The sequence below is a fragment of the Oncorhynchus mykiss genome, chromosome 22 (genome assembly GCF_013265735.2).
Source record: "Oncorhynchus mykiss isolate Arlee chromosome 22, USDA_OmykA_1.1, whole genome shotgun sequence".
NCBI classification, from domain to species: Eukaryota; Metazoa; Chordata; class Actinopteri; order Salmoniformes; family Salmonidae; genus Oncorhynchus; species Oncorhynchus mykiss.
The window spans coordinates 12,646,233-12,667,748 of NC_048586.1; the positions used below are offsets into that span (position 1 = coordinate 12,646,233).

The 21,516-nt window shown below is 41.9% G+C and overlaps 1 protein-coding gene across 6 annotated transcripts in view; it reads right to left on the bottom strand.

The window, feature by feature from the left end:
• Window positions 1-2,108: 2,108 nt before the first annotated feature.
• Window positions 2,109-21,516, bottom strand: part of LOC110501414 (high affinity cGMP-specific 3',5'-cyclic phosphodiesterase 9A) — a 35,635-nt gene continuing 16,227 nt past the window's right edge. For 5 of the 6 annotated variants that reach the window (XM_036958758.1, XM_036958760.1, XM_036958761.1 and 2 more), the window contains 14 exons: window positions 21,393-21,463; window positions 12,508-12,592; window positions 11,960-12,020; window positions 10,878-10,952; window positions 10,611-10,697; window positions 10,353-10,457; window positions 9,599-9,681; window positions 9,324-9,480; window positions 9,118-9,231; window positions 8,787-8,891; window positions 2,935-3,063; window positions 2,725-2,820; window positions 2,547-2,605; window positions 2,109-2,430 (listed from right to left, as the gene is read on the bottom strand). In XM_036958758.1, coding sequence (XP_036814653.1) covers window positions 2,558-2,605; window positions 2,725-2,820; window positions 2,935-3,063; window positions 8,787-8,891; window positions 9,118-9,231; window positions 9,324-9,480; window positions 9,599-9,681; window positions 10,353-10,457; window positions 10,611-10,697; window positions 10,878-10,952; window positions 11,960-12,020; window positions 12,508-12,592; window positions 21,393-21,463 — 1,216 coding nt within the window. In that variant the 3' untranslated portion in view covers window positions 2,109-2,430; window positions 2,547-2,557. Of the gene's footprint in view, window positions 2,431-2,546; window positions 2,606-2,724; window positions 2,821-2,934; window positions 3,064-8,786; window positions 8,892-9,117; window positions 9,232-9,323; window positions 9,481-9,598; window positions 9,682-10,352; window positions 10,458-10,610; window positions 10,698-10,877; window positions 10,953-11,029; window positions 11,105-11,959; window positions 12,021-12,507; window positions 12,593-21,392; window positions 21,464-21,516 lie in introns of all 6 variants that reach the window. The other variant, XM_036958759.1, reaches the window with a different exon arrangement.

Here is a 21,516-nt window from a genome sequence, read left to right on the forward strand (position 1 = left end):
ATCCCTTCTTGGAAAATCCACTTGAAATCGGAGCCTGAATTGTTCGCCGGGCTCTCCAGTAGGAACGAACTATTGGACCTAGAATACATCCTTTAGACCATAAAGAATTCAGAATTATTTTTCCGCACAGTCAATAATATATCTGGTCAATTTACTCAACCCATACCAAATGTAACTCAACGCGGTTTTGCTATGACTGCTATACAAACTCTGTGTATGTTTTTCCACTGGAAGTTTCCTGTACAATGTGGGCGATGCTCAACTATTTGGCAAGGCAACTGTGTGTAGAACCGTAAAAAGAGTCTACATCGCATTGAATATATATTTGTATGTATTTGTTGCATTCCCTGGCCATCAAGCTGTCCCTATAATAATCAATGAGGACTTTTACAGAATTGCAGGTATAGTAAGTAGGCTGTGATAGGTTGACTGCCAGCGATGCTTTGCTAACCTCAAATTAATAAAGCTAAGCAACATAATAAACATGATAAATAGCCAAATTCATCCCGCAGATTTTCCAAACGTCATTGGTGCTATAGGTGGGACACATATCCTCCATTCAAAGACCATTCTAGACCAAAATGAAGGGGAGAAAATCGATTCACAGCATAAACAAACAGGTAGCTAGCTATTGAATACTGTAGCCTACACAAATCAAATCATTTTCACAAACAGTCATGAAATGATCTTCCTTCTTTTGTCAGATGACCTGTGACCTCCATTGGGTTATAACTAAACAGAGAACTCATTGTTGCCCATGTTGTCATGAAAAGCACTATGAATTCAATACATTATTATTAATCCTACATTAGGCTATGAAATGGACCTGCAATTGTGACATAGGCTACAACAACTTCCATATTAGGCCAAAGCCTTGACACTTTAATATCACCAGCGGTGCAATAAAAGTGCTCTATAAAGTGCAAAGTGTTGTTACTAATCAGCCATGTGTGTGAGCTAGACATTGGACATTGGAATTGTGTCACTACACTTGGCCAAGCTCTGTCTGCCATTTTCTGCCAGGTTCCCTCTATGGTTTTTGCGGCAGTGGATGTATTACTTGTTTTCGTGAATATATGAACATATTCGTTGTGTGTTCTTACAACTGTTTCTTGTTGTAGACGTGAAATATTGGGCTCTGTCTTTTGACTCCGTATCAATTGTTTTTTCTGTCATCGACTTGAGGACCTTTTTTCATGTTGCGTGCACGCGCCCGATCAACCAATCTGCGCTCCACTTAGGCTAACAACTTAAATGAGAAGCGTCTGTTCTGGAACCAAGGAATCCTGGACTCCCTCACCTGGTTAACACAAGCCAGATATGTTCAGGGAACCCTGAATTTGTTAAACCATCTTTCTGAAATACTAATACCCCTCTGAACTAGTCAGGATGTGCCTGTAGTGTCATACCTTGACCACTGGGGGCCCAAGTCCTTCCACTGTCAAAGTACAGTATGTTGCCATCATGAGCACGTTCCCCTGCCCAGGTATTGTTGACTCATGCCAGATCTCACCATGCCTGGATAGGTATTTTACTTATCAGCTAACCACACAGCAATCTGGTGCCCGACATCAAAGTCGTTGACGTGGCACGCAACCATTGGTTGATGAATGCAACGTCTAACCAGGGGAACAGGATTCTGATCATGCTGCAGTGGCAGTGCATATCTGTCATTCATTGTCTACCCTCCATAATACTCTTACCATGCATTTTCTTCTTAAAATAAACCCTTGTATGTTTGGCATGTATGTTCTGCATTGAAAGGCTTTAGGTGTTTCAACATCCTGTTTGACTAAGTCACGTTTTGTATGGGTCACCCCCACACTGACAGCTCCTTAAACCTTCAATAGTTGCTATGTTCGCTAGGAATATGCAGAAAGTAAACAGGGAGTGGAGGCATATGGAAGGAAGGCACATTTCTGATCTACAGCAACAAGGCCACGTGTGTATGATGTTTGGAATGTTCAGAATGCTGAGTGCACAGGCTGACGCGCTACATGGCAAAGAGTAGAACAGAGAGTGTAACAAGTGCTCCTCATCCATTCTGTCTATCTTAATCATATGAAACTTATCCACAGCTAAAATGAACATAAATACGTCTAGAAATAAGACTAATAAGCTTTAATAATGGCAATATATGTTTTAAAACAAAATAAAAAAACATTATGTGAAAGGTTATAATTAAAGTAAACCTTTTATTTTGTAGGAAACAACGAAGGCAACTAAAAATCTGTACATTCTGTATAAAACAACATAAAAAAAAACAAGAGAAAATCTAAATATTGTTCACTGAAGTAGTCTGCTGTACAAGTCGACATTCCCTGATAAAAGCTTTTGGATTGTCCATCCGGCCAGTCAGTCAAGTAGCTTGGTCTGTTTCCATCTTCCTCTGGTCCCATTCCTCAGACTATGCTGACTCAACCTTTACCACTGTAGGAAGTTTGAGTTAAAACAGAGGAACACACATTCATTTCATCTACACCGCACCAGAGCCATACAGTATAGAGAAAGACTTTGCTCAATGCAGCCAGTTTAAAAACACCTACCTTTGTGCTTTTCATTTCTTCTTCCCCATAGTCAAGTTCTCACTTTTCTTTTTCTGCACCTAAAGTAGAAACATTCACAGGACTGTTAGTCACCGCTGCTACACATAAGAACATGCAAACATGTCCTTCTTATATAAAAAATATAAAAAACACATGTACACACACAAATACCTCTGACCTCATTCATGGCATCGTCAATCTGCTTGAGCTCTTCGTATCTGTCTCGCGACTCTCTCAGAGGCTGGACCATCACATCCTCAATCTGAGGGAACAGCTGAGACACACACAGAGAGAGAAAGGAGGCAGGCGTTTACCATCATCATCATCATCATCACAGTCCTATCACTCCAACATTCTCTTTTTATAGTCCCATCCATCCATGGCTCACCTTCATGACGGTCTCAAACATGGGGATGAGGACAAACTTGATGAAACCGATCTGAGCGGTGGGTTTGGTGACCTTCTCTCTGTCCATGAAGGGGGCCACAGGCAGACCCTCTGCCTTCTCCCTGTCACTCTGTGGAAAGGGTGGAGAAGAGAGAGAAAGATGTCAGTGCAATCCATAATTCTTTATACAAATGGTAAATAGTGTATCTACAGTACTTTCAAAGTATTCACAGCCCTTTACTTTCCCCATATTTTGTCGTGTTACAGCTTGAATTTAAAATGGATGAAGTCAAGATTGTGTGTCACTGGCATACCAACAATATCCGATGAGTTCACATTTTTACAAATTCATTAAAAATGAAAAGCTGAAATGTCTTGAGTAAATAAGTATTCATCCACTTTATGGCAAGCCATAAGTTCAGGAGTAAAAATGTGCTTAACAAGTCATATAATAAGTTGCATGGACTCACTCTGTGTACAATATATACATACATATATTTTAATGACTACCTCATCTCTGTATCCCACACATACAGATAATTGTAAGCTTACTCAGTCGAGCAGTGCATTTCAAACACAGATTTAACCAAGGAAAAAGTCCAAGGATGTTTTCAGAGGCATTGAAGGGCACCCATTGATAGATGGGTAAAAATAAAAAGCAGACATTGAATATCCCTTTGAACATGGTGAACTTATTCATTGTACTTTGGATGGTGTATCAATACACTCAGTCACTACAAAGATACAGGCGTCCTTCCTAACTCAGTTGCTGGAGAGAATGAAAACCGCTCATGAATTTCTCCATGAGGCCAATTGTGACTTTAAAACAAATTCTGAGACAACATGGTGATGATGAATTTTACAAAAGACTCCCAAAGAACCCTACTAATCAATTCAACTCTGATCCATATTAAATTGTCAATTTTTGAATGGAGGGGAAATTACAAAGACAATATGAGTATATGAAAGTTGACTGCCCAAACATACCTGTCATATACGCGCTACCCAAAATTCACAAGAGCATGACACCACCTATACCAGGCAGGCCCATTGTGAGTAGTAACGGACAGAGAATATCTCTACCTTTGTAAACCATTTTGTGAAACCCTGGGCGATCTCCCTCCCCACGTATGCTAGAGACTCTATTGATTTTACATATTTAAAAAAAAATTGTGGACCATATACCTGAAAATTAAATTCTGTGTACTCTTCATGTTACCATTCTATATACTTGAATAAAAAAACATGAGCTGGCACACACCCAGAGATAATTATTTTATGTGCTGACTAAACTATGAGCTATAAAAAAATAGAGTCGCACACTCTATACATAAACTTCCAGTAATTTATTGGGTTTCGGCATCACTGGATTCAGCACTACCTGTTTTTCAAACATTTCTAGATATACAGTACCAGTCAAAAGCTTGTACACACCTACAGTACACATTCAAGGGTTTTTCATTATTACCATTTTCTACATTGTAGAATAATAGTGAATACATACAACATATGAAATAACACATATGGAATCATGTAGTAACCAAAAAAAAAGTGTTAAACAAATCAAAATGTATTTTATTTTTGAGATTCTTCAAAGTAGCCACCCTTTGGCTTGATGACAGCTTTGCACACTCTTGGCATTCTCTCAACCAGCTTCATGAGGTAGTCACCTGGAATGCATTTCAATTAACAGGTGTGCCTTGTTAAAAGTTAATTTGGGGAATTTCTTTCCTTCTGAATGCGTTCGAGTCAATCCGTTGTGTTGTGACAAGGTACAGTAGGGTTGGTATACAGAAGATAGCGGAAAATTTCAATAACTTTCAAAGTTTCTTCAACTGCAGTTGCAAAAACCATCAAGCGCTGTGATTAAACTGACTTTCACGAGGACCGCCACAGGAAAGGAGGACCCAGAGTTATCTCTGCTGCAGAGGATAAGTTCAGTAGAGTTAACGGCACCTCTGATTGCAGCCCAAATAAAGGCGTCACAGAGTTTAAGTAACAGACATCTCAACATCAACTGTTCAGAGGAGACGGCGTGAATCAGGCCTTCATGGTCAAATTGCTGCAAAGAAACCACTACTAAAGGACACCAATAATAAGAAGAGACTTGCTTGGGACAAGAAACATGAGCAATGGACATTAGACCGGTGGAAATCTGTCCTTTGGTCAGATGAGTCAGAATTTGAGATTTCGGGTTCCAACCGCCGTGTCTTTGTGAGATGCAGAGTAGGTGAACGTATGATCTCAGCATGTGTGGTTCCCACCGTGAAGCATGGAGGAGGAGGTGTGATGGTGCTTTGCTGGTGCTGGTGTCTGTGATTTGACCAATGAGAGTGATTGAGTGCTGCATCAGGTGACCTGGCATCCACAATTACCCAACCTCAACCCAATTGAGATGGTTTGGGATGAGGTGGACCACAGAGTGAAGGAAAAGCAGCCAACTAGTGCTCAGCATATGTGGGAACTCCTTCAAGACTGTTGGTAAAGCATTCCTTTGAGAGAATGCCAAGAGTGCGCAAAGGTGTCATCCAGGCAAAGGGTAGCTACTTTGAAGAATCTAAAATGAAATATATTTAGATTTGTTTAACACTTTTTTGCTTACTACATGATTCCATATGTGTTATTTCATAGTTTTGACATCTTCACTATTACTCTAGAAAATAGTAACAAATGAAGAAAAACCCTTGAATTAGTAGGTGTGTCCAAACTTTTGACTGCTATACTGTAAATATATATATATCTCTAGGAATGTTTGAAAAACAGTTGGTGCTGAATCCAGACCTTAACCCCTTTCTCTCCAATATTCTCCTAATTCTGAGATATTTGGTTGACATTTTCGTGAACTATGCAGGCACCCAGGACAAACTTTTGGAATTCCATGCTTATCAAAACTATATGAATGAACACCTTCATTTCACCATTAACTATGACCTATCACAAATCAGTTTTCTTGATGTGATGGTTATCAAGGACAAAACCTCCCTCTCCACAGATGTCTATACGAAACCTACGGACAGGAACACCCTCAGAGGTGACAGCTTTCATCCACGTCCACTTATTAAAAGTCTCCCTATAAGTCAATTCAGTCGTATCAGAAGAAAATGCCGCTCTGATGCCTCTTATCCGAACCAGACCACGGACCTCACGCAAAGGTTTAAGGAAATGCGGTACAAAGACAATCGGGTAAAACATGTCAATGATCAGTTTGAAGGACACAGTTAGAAAACCTTCAAACAAAAGTTCAAGAAAAAGCAGAATGTGTCCCATCATGCTTCACCCAATACTCACCGATACTGAAACATTGGGGAAGGCATTTAAGGACATTATCAGGAAGGACTGGTACATTATTGATAATGACCCACAATTGAAACCCATTTTTAAATATCCCCACATACGGTCTTTAAAAAGACGCACAAACGTGAGAGACATCGTGGTTAAATCTGATTACCCACCAGAGAAAAGGGAGACTTTCCGGAGGATAATTACAAATGTGGCCAATGAGCTCAATGCAGCTTCACGTACAAATGCAACTCATTTACCCACCAACCGCACGGGACAAAGATTTAAGTTAAAAGGGCCTGATTATCTGCATATCCACCAATGTTATTTACATGTTGGAAATGTCCTTGTGGTCTGTCTTACATAGGGGAAACCCGTAGAAGCCTTAAGACACGGATCAGTGAGCACCGTAGCAATATACGGACAGGTGAGACAAGAAATATGGTTTCTGTTCATTTTGTACTGGACATCCTATTAGTTCTCTGAGATACATTGGAATAGAAATGGTCAAGATGTTATGCAGGGGAGGGGACATTGAGAGTAAACTTCTTCAAAGGGATTCTTTCTGGATCCACAGGCTGAACACACTGTCTCCTCTTGGCCTTAACGAGGAGTTTGACTTGAAACTGTTTTTATAGTTTCAATATGTCCTAATAGTTTTTTTGAATCCTAATTGAATATTGTATGTGTATGTATATTACTGTAAATATTGATCACATTCCTTGTGTATGTATCACGCCCTGATCTGTTTCACCTGTCTTGTGCCTGTCTCCACCCCCCACCAGGTGTCTCCCATTTGTCCCCATTATCCCCTGTGTATTTATACCTGTGTTTTCTGTTTGTCTGTTGCCAGTTCGTCTTGTCCCGTCAAGTTTTACCAGCGTGTTTTCCCGGTTTTGAGTCTTTCTAGTTATTGTTTTCTAGTCTTCCCGGTTCTGACCATTCTGCCTGCCTGCCATTCTGTACCTCATTGACTCTGCCCTGACCCTGAGTCTGCCTACCATTCTGTACCTCATTGACTCTGCCCTGACCCTGAGTCTGCCTACCATTCTGTACCTCATTGACTCTGCCCTAGACTACTGACCTCTGCCTGCCCTCGACCTGCCCTGCCCTGGCCTGGCCTGTCCCCTTGTATAATAAATATTATGACAACTGTACTCTCCGCCTCCTCCTCTGCATCTGGGTCATATCCTGAGTCGTGATAGTGTGATCATATATTTTGATACATTGAAATGTGTTAAACATTTTTTTTTTGTTTACCTAATGTTTCAAGAAGTCACTGAGTACTGCCCCTATACATAGGACCTTCTACACCCACCTGAGATGTTGATGCCTGATGAGGACCTAAGGGTCGAAACGTAGTTCTAAATAAATATCACCTGGGAGCATGAGCAGCAGTGAGCAGTGTTTTCCTTTCTGTTTTCCAGGAGTTTGGCTACAACTCCAGCACCTGTGGAAAGTACCTGGATGTGCGCATGTTCTTCAGCTTTTGGACTTTAAAACAGTGAAAGAGTTGAATGGCCGTGATAGGAGAAAACAGAGGATGGATCAACAATATTGTTGTTACTAAACAAAATGAACCTAAATGACAGAGTGAAAAAAAGGAAGCCAAATATTCACTGGAGTTGCTTATCAAGACGAAATTGGACGTTCTTGAGTGGCCTAGTTACAGTTTGGACTTAAATCGTCTGGAAAATATATGGCAAAACCTGAAAATGTTTGTCTAGCAATGATCAACAACCGACTTGACAGAGCGTAAAGAATAAAACAAATAATACATGTTGTACCATCCAGGTGTGCAAAGCTCAGAAAGACTCATAGCTGTAATCACAGCTAAAGGTGATTCTAACATGTATTGACTCAGGGGGTTGAATACTATATTCGTTTTTTTTTAAAAACTTTTCATATTTATTTTACAAATGTTAGAAACATGGCAATTCAATCAATTGTAATCCCACTTTGCAACACAACAAAATGTGGAAAAAGTTGAGGGATATATCTGAAGGCACTGTATACTGTATGTCAAAATACAATGTTTCAGGAAATGTGTTGTTCCATTTTCACACAGACTAATGTATCAATATTGAGATATGAGGCAGGTATGACACATACCTTGAATTACACAGTAGGCTATGTACTGTATAAAAACACATATACAGTATATGGGGGTTTACACAGTAGGCTATGTACTGTATAAAAACACATATACAGTATATGGGGGTTTACACAGTAGGCTATGTACTATATAAATAAATAAAAAACTCCCCTTTGTATGTATTTGTATGTATTTGGACAGTTCTATTTGGCTCTATACTATACCAGTATTTTGGATTTGAGATTAAATCACATTCAGTGACAGTACAGAATGTCACCTTTTATTTGAGGGTATTTTTCATATATCTAGTCCCCCCATTTGAAGATGTCATAAGTATTTGGACAAATTTCACCTCAAATGAAACATTTAATCTCAAATCCAAAATGCTGGAGTATAGAGCCAAATTAAACATGTTAGAACTACTGTTGAAATACATGCATAGGTAGGTAAGTGTACAGTATAGATAGGGATTCACATACCTGCATGAAGTACTCCTCCAGCAGACAGTCCGCCCAGGGCTCAGCCACCTCCATGGGTCGCACCTCGTTAGAAATGTCACAGCACTTAATGAGCACCATCTTCAGCTGGGCGGGCCAAAGGTCACACAGTGCAGAGTTCAGTATAGGGAAGGGGTCTACTCGATTTTTTCACATAGATAGCAGCACAAAGGACTAACAAACATACATAGTGAAGTTGTAAATATAGCATTACTGCATCGGGCAGTAGGACAAAGACACTGCACAAACTGTAAGGGAGTGGAAAATATGCATTCTATGGTAGGGACAAATACATAGTCATGTGTATCCTTACACAAGTGACATGCTCTTCATCAGTGAAGTCAAAGCTGTCCACTTTATGCTTGAAGGAGTCCAGTATCTCGCCATGTCGTGCCATGTCTGTGGCCAGTATCAGTGTGATGATTCCCTAAGACAGAAATAGGCGGTTAGATCAGAATATAGACTAGACTACTGCTATAGTAGTACACATACACACACACACACACACACACACACTACCTGGCGTATCTGTTTGAAGGCCTCGGGGTCAAAGGTGGAGAAGATGTTGCAGTCGGGCTGGGAGAAGATCTGGAAGGCTACGGCACAGTGGTGATTCTCCAGAGGGGAGATGTCATTGTAGCGTACTGCCAGCTCCGTCCGTGCATTTATCTGGTACCTGAGAGACAGAGAGGGGCTTGTTTGTTGAATGGAACCTGGACTATATCGAACTAGGATAGACAGATGGCAGTGGTAGAGTAAGAGAGAGAGAGAGCGAGAATAAAAGCATGGATTACATGTTGTTGTATCCGGGGTGATCCAGATCGTGGCACACTGCAGCTGTCATCAGAATCAGAATGTCCACCTGGGTGAACGTCTCCTGGAAGACACACAATTCACAATTATTATTATTATAAGTGGCACAACTAATGGGCCATCTGTGTTAGCATGTGTGTGTGTATGTTTGTGTGTGTGCATCATGCAACTATGCACACGTAGGTACATGCATGTTTGTGTAAGTGAGTGTGTGTTGTGTGAAAGAGTGTGTGTTTGTGAGATCTCATTAGCACATCATTAACATGGGCGTCTTGTAATCGGCCATTATAGGCTTTGATTAATAAACCTGTCATGAATGGTTGTCCATGACAACAGGGTTCGAGATGATGTCTAAGGGAGCGTCTCCAAGGGAGTAGAATTTATCTCTCAGACACCTCTCAGCTTTTCTCTCCCTCCTCCTCGCCCCTCCTCTTCAAGTACAAACATCATTCTTCCTCACCAACCCCTCATTCTCATCCCTCCAGTATTAGTGCTGCCCTTTTATAGCGCTGAGGTATTACTGTAGTATATTACTGTGGTATTACCTACAGTATTACTGTTGTATTACTGTAGTATTATTACTGTGGTATTACCGTCTGTGTTACCTTTGGTATTACCTTTGGTATTACTGTGGTATTACTGTCTAAGAGAGCATCTCCAAAGGAGTAGAATTTATCTTTCAGACACATCTCTCAGCTTCTCTCTAGTATTACTGTGGTATTACTGCGGTATTACCTGTAGGCTGCAGAGGCAGATCATGCTGTACATCATCTGGGTGACACAAAAACAGTGACGGAAGTTATGAAAGGGATTCATCCTGTAGTTGTCATGGATACAAAGCTGCAGGGAGGGAGGAGGGGATGAGAGAAAGAGGGAAGAATGAGTGAATGTGTAAGACCACTAGACAGCAACAACAAACCTACCACTCGTAACATGAAACAAGTGGAGCAGCAGCAGATTCTGAAAAGTTGTAGATATCTCTAGCCGTCTTACCAGCCACCGCTTCAGTGTGATGGGGTTCATGTTGAAGTCCTTGACCAGGTCCAAGTCGTGGTACATGTGCTCCAGGCAGCTCAGCATCTGGTCACATGAAGCAAGGAGGAGGAGTGAGACCGAAGGTGAGCGATACTTTGTTGCGGTTGACCACATATGGTCAACAGTTATATATGGTTGTAGTTGATCCTCTATGGTCAACAACTCTATGGTTGAGTTGAGTGTTTATGGAAGTTGAACCTCTAGGGCCCAACCCCCTGTCCTCACCTCATTGGGCTCCCACTGCCACACATCAAAGGTGGGTTGTCTGAGAGCTTCCACTGTCTCCTGAGACAGGTGGTACTACACACACGCACACGCATGCAGATAGAGAACAGAAGGGGCGGAGAGAGAAGAACAAAGTGAAGTCAGCATCTTACCTCGTTGGACTCCCACAGCCAGAGGCCAAAGGCAGGCTTTCTGAGGGCATCTATGGTCTGCTGCGAGAGCATGTACTGCAGGCGACAGAGCTCCCAGTTAACCCTGTTTTTCTCCGCTGGCTGTGGGCTCACCTCTACACACACATACACACACACCTGGGCATACCTGACTACAGGTTTAACCTCAGTTAGTTTCACCCTGTATTTCTTTAAGTGAGGCAGCTTGCCACTAGGTCCTTTGCACTCCGCCTACCAATGAAATCTAGGGGAAACACAGGCACATCTAAGATGGGTACACCTAACTAGGGACAAGCTGTCAGAGACGGAAATGAACATCTCACAGGGTAATTTTTTTCTGGTAGGGCGGGGCGGGTGAGCGTGGGTGGGGGGAATAAGTAGACCAGAGATGACTGTTGTTGGGCAGTTTCCCATTGAAAGCAATTTTGTCTGTGTAAGTGGGCGTTCCCTCTATCTTATGAGCACGCCAGATATTACAGAGGAACCGTGAGCTCACACGGGAAATCATGCTCACGCAAGTGAGGGAACGCCCACTTACACAGACAGGAACCTTGACCATTTTTTGAATGGAAATCATCTTTGATGCTGTGTCTGATAATAGGAGGTGCATCTCTCACACTATTTTAATTTGAATGCCATTTAGCAGATGCTTTTATCCAAAGTCATGTGTGCATCATTTTTTTACGTATGGGTGTTTCCAGGAATGGAACCCACTATCCTGATGTTTCAAGAACCATGATCTACCAACTGCGCTACGGAGGACCAGAGGATCACACAACTGATTCTGGACATTCAAAAGTGGTGTTCTGACGCTATGGACATACAATACCTGATAACAAGCTCATTGACAATGACAAAACACAGACTGACAGTGACAATGAAGTAGGAGGAATTTGCAGACCACTCACTTACTTTGGGGTAAGAGGGCACATCTCTGCGAGGTGTCAGCTTCTTGTTGTCATCCAGGAAATGACTACAGTACAAAGCAAGCAGTAACCAATTAATAAAATCCAACCATAGACACACACAACATAGTGCGAAGACTGTAATGAAATATTAAATATTAAGATATAAGCAAGCCTTCGTAAGAATATCAGTAGGCCTATATAACAGGATGTAACAGTCTGTAACAATATCAGTATGAGCCATTACTGCTCGCACAAGCCAAGGCACGTGCAAAGCTACTTACTGATCTGGGGGCAGTCGTTTTAAAGCCCTGCTAATGACAGACAGGGGAGAGGAAGTTTTCCTCCAACACTTCCTCTACTAACTTCCTCTAACTAGGAGCTAAGAAAGACTATTCAATGTAAGACGCAGAAAACAAACACCATTCAGGCTTACATTGGACATCTTTATCAGGATTCAGGTCAAAGCTAAAGGGTCAAGATTAATCGTTATCATGATTCAAGTCAAAGCTAGAGGTCAAGGTTCAAAGATGATCAGATAACCATGTGACTAACCTGTTGTTCCGGGAGGCCATCTCCTCCCGGAGCTTCTTGATGTCGCTGCGACACTTCTCTATCTCCACCACCTTCATCCCTTCCACTGCAGAGAGAGAATGAGAGAGGGAAAGAAAGAAAGAAAAAAAGAGAGAGAGAAAGAGGGGTTAATATATCCTATGTAACCAATAATCAGGTGACCTGGGCCTGAAGCAGTCAGTCACCCGGAACAAATTAACCTCAAAACACCCCCCCCAGCCATCACAGTAGCAGTACTTCACAGTGAAGGACGATGTAATGATTAAAGATTGATTACTGATTAAATGTTCCCACTGGACTGCACAGTGAGGCTGGGGCACCATGCGTGTATGGAACAAATTGTGACAGAACAGTTGAAGGCCATAAAGGCCTTTTAAACATACAGTAGTGTGCAAAAATTGGAGGAAATCCAATGTACTACCGGTACTTTGACGGAATGAGGCATATCAAGCCATCTATATCAATTCAATTTTATATCTGTTTTTACAATCTGATCAGAGAGATCTAACACATCAAATCAAAGCTCAAAGGGAAGCCAGCGAGCATAGTGTGGGACAGTGTAAACAAACTTCCTTGCACACAACAAAATGGACAGAAATAGATTAAATAGGCAGCACTATGATTTACTATAGGGTCAAGGACAGCTAGCATAGATGTCGGATCTTAATTTGATCACCATGTTGTAGGATAACTTTCCAGCAATGCAGGTAATTTAAAATGTGTAGTGTATTTGATGTTTAAAAAGGCTTCTGAAGTTTTTAATTTCCACTTTGAAATTTCAGACTTGATTTTCCCTTAGGAAGAGTGTATCATCCCCTACAGAAATGCTCAGAAGTTTACATACACTCAATTAGTATTTGGTAGCATTGCCTTTAGATTGTTTAACTTGGGTCAAACATTTCGGGTAGCCTTACACAAGCTTCCCACAATAAATTTGGTGAATTTTGGCCCATTCCTCCTGACAGAGCTGGTGTAACTGAGTCAGGTTTGTAGGTCACTTTGCTCACACACGCTTTTTCAGTTCTGCCCACAAATGTTCTATAGGATTGAGGTCAGGGATTTGTGATGGCCACTCCAATACCTTGACTTTGTTGTCCTTAAGCCATTTTGCCACAACTTTGGAAGTATGCTTGGGGTCATTGTCCATTTGGAAGACCCATTTGCGACCATGCTCTAACTTCCTGACTTATGTCTTGAGATGTTGCTTCAAATATCCACATAATTGTCCTCCCTCATGACTTCATCTATTTTGTGAAGTGCACCAGTCCCTCCTGCAGCAAAGCACCCCACAACATGATGCTTGCTGCCACTCCCGTGCTTCACGGTTGGGATGGTGTTCTTCGGCTTACAAGTTTCCCCCTTTTTCCTCCAAACATAACGATGGTCATTATGGCCAACCAGTTCTATTTTTGCTTCATCAGACCAGTGGACATTTCTCAAAAAAGTACGATCTTTGTCCCCATGTGCAGTTGCAAACCGTAGTCTGGTTTTGGAGCAGTGGCTTCTTCCTTGCTGAGCGGCCTTTCAGGTTGTGTCGATATAGGACTCGTTTTACTGTGGATATGGATACTTTTGTACCAGTTTCCTCCAGCGTCTTCACAGGGTCCTTTGCTGTTGTTCTGTGATTGATTTGCACTATTCGCACCAAAGTACGTTCATCTCTCAGAGGTAGAATTGTGATACAGTCAATTATAAGTTTCTTCCACAGCAAATCTACCATTCCAGTGTTTTACTTGCTATATTGTATTTACTTCGCCACCATGGCCTTTTTTTTGCCTTTACCTCCCTTATCTCACCTCATTTGCTCACATTGTATATAGACTTATTTTTCTACTGTATTCTTGACTGTATGTTTGTTTTACTCCTTGTGTAACTCTGTGTTGTTGTATGTGTCGAACTGCTTTGCTTTATCTTGGCCAGGTCGCAATTGTAAATGAGAACGTGTTCTCAACTTGCCTACCTGGTTAAATAAAGGTGAAATAAAATAAAAAAATAAGTGAAATAATCTGTCTGTAAACAATTGTTGGAAAAATTACTTGTGTTATGCACAAAGTAGATGTCCTAACTAACTTGCCAAAACTATAGTTTGTTATCAAGAAATTTGTGGAGTGGTTGAAAAACGAGTTTTAATGACTCTAACCTAAGTGTATGTAAACTTCCGACTTTAACTGTATAGTGTCTAGCAGTGGCTATACATGTCAAGGCTACAGCTAGCATTGTACAAGTTTATGATAAAGCATAATTCCCACCTAGTCTATAGTTTTTCTATGTGATTTCTCTTTGGTCAATGTCCAGGTGAATAACATGAGGTCAGAAAATAATAATATGAGGTTAAACTAGAGTAGAGAACATAATACTGATGTAGGAGGTTCATTTGAGCCAGTTTGCCACAGCAGGAAAATAATCCTGCTGCAACAGGAAATGTGAATTATTATGTTGATTATAATTAATGGACATTTGTGTAGAGGCTGATACATTTTTCATAAGGGAAAATCAAGTCAGAAATTTCAACCTGGAAATGTCAAACCTCAGAAGCCAGTTTTCTCCCCAATTTCGTGATATCCAATTGTAATCCAGTTACGATCTTGTCTCATCGCTACAACTCACCAACGGGCTTGGGAGAGGCGAAGATTGAGTCATGCATCCTCCAAACATGACCCTCCAAGTCCTGCTGCTTCTTAACACACACTCACTTAACCCGGAAGCCAGCTGCACCAATGTGTCGGAGGAAACACTGTTCAACTGACGATGAGGGTCAGCTTGCAGGCGCCTGGCCCGCCACTAGAGCGCGATGAGCCAAGTTAAGCCCCCCTGGCCAAACCCTCCCCTAAAAACCCTCCCCTAACCTGGACGACGCTGGGCCAATTGTGTGCCGCCCTATGGGACTCCCAGTCATGGCCGGTTGTGACACAGCCTGAGATCAAACCCCATGCTGTCGTGACACCGCAACACCTTCGACCGCTGCGCAACTCGGGAGGCCCCTCTATTGCCAGTTGTTATCCCCTTACTTGCTAGCCAGCCAACTTGGGCTAACACAGTCACGTCAAACAGTGAAACCCAAATAACAGAAAAGTAGCATGATTTGCATTTATTTAAGCTGTTTTCTAGCATTTGGATACATCTATAACAATGAGCTAATGAAAATGTGCTCTCTCGTCAGGACACTGTTTAGAGGAGCTAGCCAACAACACAGCTAACAAAATCAATTCAAACTGAAGCTGGAAATACAGCAAACTAGCTGCATTTCATTTAACTTGACCTGTTTTTCTATTGACATTTCTTTGTATACATATCCATAAAGATTACGCTAATTCATGATTTCGGCTGGTTGAGAAAAGCTGCCTGCCTCTCTGTCTCGTCCCGACTCACAACTCGTTCATTAATATGGGACAGCTGGAGATCGAATTTCAATATTGAAACAATGTTGCAAATGTCGCAGAGACAGATAGCACGGTTTATACAAATCTCCGCTGTTGAAAAACAAATTCTAGTCCAAAATAAATTAGAGATCATGTCTAAGATGATTTTCTACAGTGGAGATTTTTATAAAGTTTATAAATTGCCTGGTTGGGTTGATGGATAGCACAGTGAGATGGAACAGTAAATAGGCATTTCAACGTCATAGCCTTAGCCGGTAGTAACTTGTGGAATAGGCACTGGCTGGAACGCGGTTTTAACCCATCAGCATCCAGGATTAGACCCACCCCGTGTATAACAGGTGAATAGAGAATGTATGGTATGTCAGTCTATTATGTTAAAAAAAAGCTCACATATAAAATCAAAGATCCAAACTTGGTTAGTAGACAGTTTTGTACACTATTTGAAATGTAAAAACACTGTTTAACAACCACGAGACACAAGTATGTTTTAAAGCTGAACAAATTTGCATTGCTAAATAGCTCAAGACAAAACACCCCATTCAAACCCTACTAAATAGTTAAATCCCCCTCCTTCAGGGGTGTACGTTACTTTTCTTAACCTTAAAAGGAAACTTTCCCGCTAGACACTATTTGGGGTGTTTTTCCAGTCTCCCTAAAAAGCATACAGATGGCGCCGACAGACATGGCAGCTTTGCTTCTAGCTCCTAAGCAACTTTGCAGTATTTAGTTTTTTGGGGTGTTACTTACATAAAAAAAACATTCTGGGCTAATTGTGTTATTACATACAGCCGGAAATACATTTTGGATATCAGAGCGGCAGTAACCAGCATTACGACCAGGAATACAATTTTCCCGAATTAGATCCTTTGTTCGCACCCCCCTGGGTAATTGAACTTATCCCAGAGGCTGCTCCAAGACGGTATTCAGAGTGGACTTGTAGTCCGACTCAGAAGGCTAATGTTCAGTCTCTGGTCAACAAAGTAGACAAGCTCAGGGCGAGGATCTCCTTCCAGAGAGACATCAGGGACTGTAACATACTCTGTTTCATGGAATCATGGCTCTCTCTGGATATACTGTCCCTATCCATACGGCCAGATGGGTTCTCAGTACATCACACAGACAAGAATAAAGAAGTCTCTGGGAAGACGAAGGGCGGTGGTGTATGTTTCATAATTAACCACTCATGGTGTGACTGTGATAATGTACAGAAACACAAGTCATTTTGTTCACCCTACCTAGAACACAATCAAATGCCGACCGTATTACCTCCCAAGAAAATTATATTTGTTTATAGTCCCCCTCTAGCCGATACCACTATGGTCCTCAAGGAACTACACTGGACTTTATGCAAACTGGAAACCACATATCCTGAGGCCGCATTTATTGTAGCTGGGGATTGTAATAAAGCAAATTTGAGGAAAACACTATTGAAGTTCTATCAACACATTGACTGCAGTACTCGCGCTGGGAAAACACTCAACCACTGCTATTCTCTCTTCCGGGATACCTACAAGGCCCTCCCCCGCCCATTTTGCTCCCCCATTCCTATATGCACAGGAAGTACCTGCGCTAAGGTCTATTCAACACTGATCTGACCAATCAGAATCCATGCTTCAAGATTGTTTTGATTACTTGGACTGGGATTTGTTCCGGGTAACCTGTAAGAATAACAATGATGTATACACGGACACGGTGACTGAGTTCATCAGGAAGTGTATAGGGAATGTTGTTCCCACTGTGACTATTAAAACCTACCCAAACCAGAAACCATGGATAGATGGCAGCATTCACGCAAAACTGAAAGCGCGAACCACCGCATTTAACCATGGCAAGGTGACTGGGAATATGTTTGAATGCAAACGGTGTAGTTACTCCTTCTGTAAGGCAATCAAACAAGCAAAACATCAGTACAGAGAAAGTGGAGTCGCAATTCAACAACTCCAGGGCTCTCATTCTCTGTGGCCGACATGAGTAAGACATTTAAGCGTGTTAACCCTAGCATGGCTGCCGGCCCAGACGGCATCCCTAGCCGCGTCCTCAGAGCATGCGCAGAACAGCTGTCATCATGAAGTTATTTGAGAGGCTAGTTAAGGATCATATCACCTCTACCTTACCTGACACCCTAGACTCAGTTCAATTTGCTTACCGTCCCAATAGATCCACAGACGATGGAATCACAATTGCACTACACACTGTTATATCCCATCTGGACAAGAGGAATACCAATGTAAGAATGCTGTGCATTGACTATAGCTCACCCTTCAACACCATAATACCCTCCAAGCTCATCATCAAACTTGGGTCTGAACCCCACCCTGTGCAACTGGGTCCTGGACTTCCTGATGGGCCGCCCCCAGGTGGTGAAGGTAGCAAACAACCTCCACTTCACTGATCCTTCACCCATGACTGCGTGGCCACAAACGCCTCCAACTCAATCATCAAGTTTGCAGACGACACAACAATAGTAGGCCTGATTACCAACAATGACGAGACAGCCTACAAGGAGGAAGTGAGGGCCCTGGCGGAGTGGTACCAGGAAATGAACCTCTCAATTCACAACAATACGTCAACAAAACAAAACGGAGCTGATCGTGGACTTCAGGAAACAGCAGAGGGAGCACGCCCCTATCCACATTGACGGGACAGCAGTGGAGAAGGTGGAAAGCTTCAAGTTCCTCGGCATACACATCACTGATCTGAAATGGTCCACCCACACAAACAGTGTGGTGAAGAAGGCGCAACAGCGCCTCTTCAACCTCAGGAGGCTCAAGAAATTTGGCTTGGCCCCTAAGACTGTCAAACTTTTACAGATGCACAATTAAGAGCATGCTGTCGGGCTGTATTACCGCCTGGTACGGCAACTGCACCGCCCGCAACCGCAGGGCTCTCGAGAGGCTGGTGCTGTCTGCCAACGCTGTATTCTATTCTACTGTATTTTAGCCAATGCCACTCCGACATTGCTTGCCCTAATATTTATACATTTCTTAATTCCATTATTTACTTATAGATGTGTGTATTGTTGTGAATTGTTAGATATTACTGTACTGTTGGAGGTAGGAACACACGCATTTCGCTACACCCGCAATAACATCTTCTAAATATGTGTGTGACCAATAAAATTAGACTTGATTGGATTTTGATTTGATTATAAGGGATGAGAGAGTGTTTCAGAGATAATTATGCACTATAGATATATTTCAGAATTTTTGCCCTGGGAATGTCCTGGAATCGCTCCAAATTCTGGATATTGTGGTTTGCTTACAACCAGGATATTTAGCTGCCCTGTTTCAACTGGTGAAATTCAGAAACGCTCGTATTTGCATGTAGTGAGGAGATTCAAAATGTCTATGACACATATAATATATTAACAACATATTAATGGACTGAGTATACAAAACATTAGGAACACCTTCCTCATACTGAGTTGCACCCCCCTTTTGCCCTCAGAACAGCCTCGATTCCTCAGGGCATGGACTCTGCAAGGTGTAGAAAGCGTTCCACAGGGACGCTGGCCCATGTTGACTCCATGGCTTCCACTCCGAACAGCTCGATCCATCTCATCCCACAGATTTCTTTTTTTTTTATTTTCTTTTTTTAACCTTTATTTAACTAGGCAAGTCAGTTAAGAACAAATTCTTATTTTCAATGACAGCCTAGGAACAGTGGGTTAACTGCCTGTTCAGGGGCAGAACGACAGATTTGTACCTTGTCAGCTCGGGGGTTTGAACTTGCAACCTTCCGGTTACTAGTCCACTAGGCTACCCTGCCGCCCCAATTGGATTGAGATCTGGTGACTGGTGACAGGCCACTGCAGTAAGCTGAATTCACTGTCATGTTCGTGGGACCATTTCTGGACAATCATGGGCATTATCCTGCTGAAAAAAATCATTTCCAGATGGATACACTGCTGCCATGAAGGGATGCACCTGATTGGAAATGATTTTGAGATATCCTGTGGCATTCAAACTTGGCTCCACTTTAGTCAAGGGGCCCAATGCGTGCCATCAAAACACACCACCAGCCTTCAATGTTGACACGCATGTACTCGTGGTTTTCTCCATACCCTAGTCTTCCCATCAGCGTGAAACAGCAGGAACCGGGATTCATCAGGCCAGGCAATGTTTTTCCAATTCTCCAGTGTTCAGTGTTTTCGTTCCTTAGCTCACTGCAACCACAGTTATTTTTTTTTGCTGAAAGAAGTAGAACTCTGTAAGGTCGTCTGCTGCCATACCCCATTCATGTCAAGGTAAGATGAGTTGTGCATTCTTTTATGGGTCTTTGGGCACCATTGTTGTACTGGACTGTCAGTTGACTAACTGTAGCCCATCTGTTGCTCTGCACAATTCATGTCAGCCTCCATTTTCCCCTTTCATCAATGACCCGTTTAAACCACTGGCCTGCCTTCTTGATACACATGGAAAACTGTTGAGTGTGAAAAACCCAGCAGTGTTTCACTCAAACAGGTGCGCCTGGCACCTACTACCATACCCTGTTCAAGGGTACTTAAATATTTTGTCTTGCCAATTCACCCTCTGAATGGCACACATACACAACCCTTGTCTCAATTGTCTCAAGGCTTAAAAATCCTTATTTAAACGTATCTCCTCCCCTTTATCTACACTGATTGAAGTGGATTTAACAGGTGACATCAATAACGGATCTGTATTCACCTGGTCAGTCTATGTCATGGAAAGAGAAGGTGTTCCTAATGTTTTGTACACTCAGTGTATAGTGAAATAGAGCAGCGGTGAAATTTCCCTTTAACTTCTTTATTTAATTTTTTTATGATGTTAAAGGGACATTTTTTATGACTCAATCTCCCAGGGCTACCATTTCTATTAACATTTCCCATCCAGCCAAGTTAATGAGTGGCGATTAAAACCTATTAAAATATGCCTGCTCACATACAGTAGTAGAACAATGTTCACTGCACGCTTTATTGCAGAGTTTCAGTGAGGGTTCGATTGCCTCATACACGGGCCACACATCAACTTACTGAGAGTGAATCTTGCCTATGCCAATCGGCCATCGCTCATCCATATATTTACATGCACATATTCTTATTCATTCCTTTACACTTGTGCGTAAAAGGTAGTTGTTGTGAAATTGTTAGATTACTTGTTGGATATTACTGCACGGTCGGAACTAGAAGCACAAGCATTTCGCTACACTCGCATTAACATCTGCTAACCATGTGTATGTGACCAATAACGTTTTATATTATTTGATTTTTGGAATATGGTTTCAGGGCATCTGCTTGGTATTACATTTAAGTTGTTTTTTTTCTCCATTGTATGCCACTCTTTAACTAAGAGTCACCATAGAACAAAATCATCTGTTAAAAGGACCATACTGTATTCTTCTATTTTCTGCATTCAGTGTATTTGTTCTGTAGTATTCCCCATGGTAGGTAACAATACTGCGATTTAAGCAGAGGCTGTCTCCTCTCTAGGGAGAAATAAACACACAGACAGACACAGTACTCACACTCCACTCTCTTCTCCAACATGGCCAAGCGGTTCGTCACCTCCGTCTTCAGCTCGTTGATTTTAAACGCTCTGCAAAGAAAGAGTGGAGGACAGACAGAGAGAGATGGGGAAAGAAAAGAAAG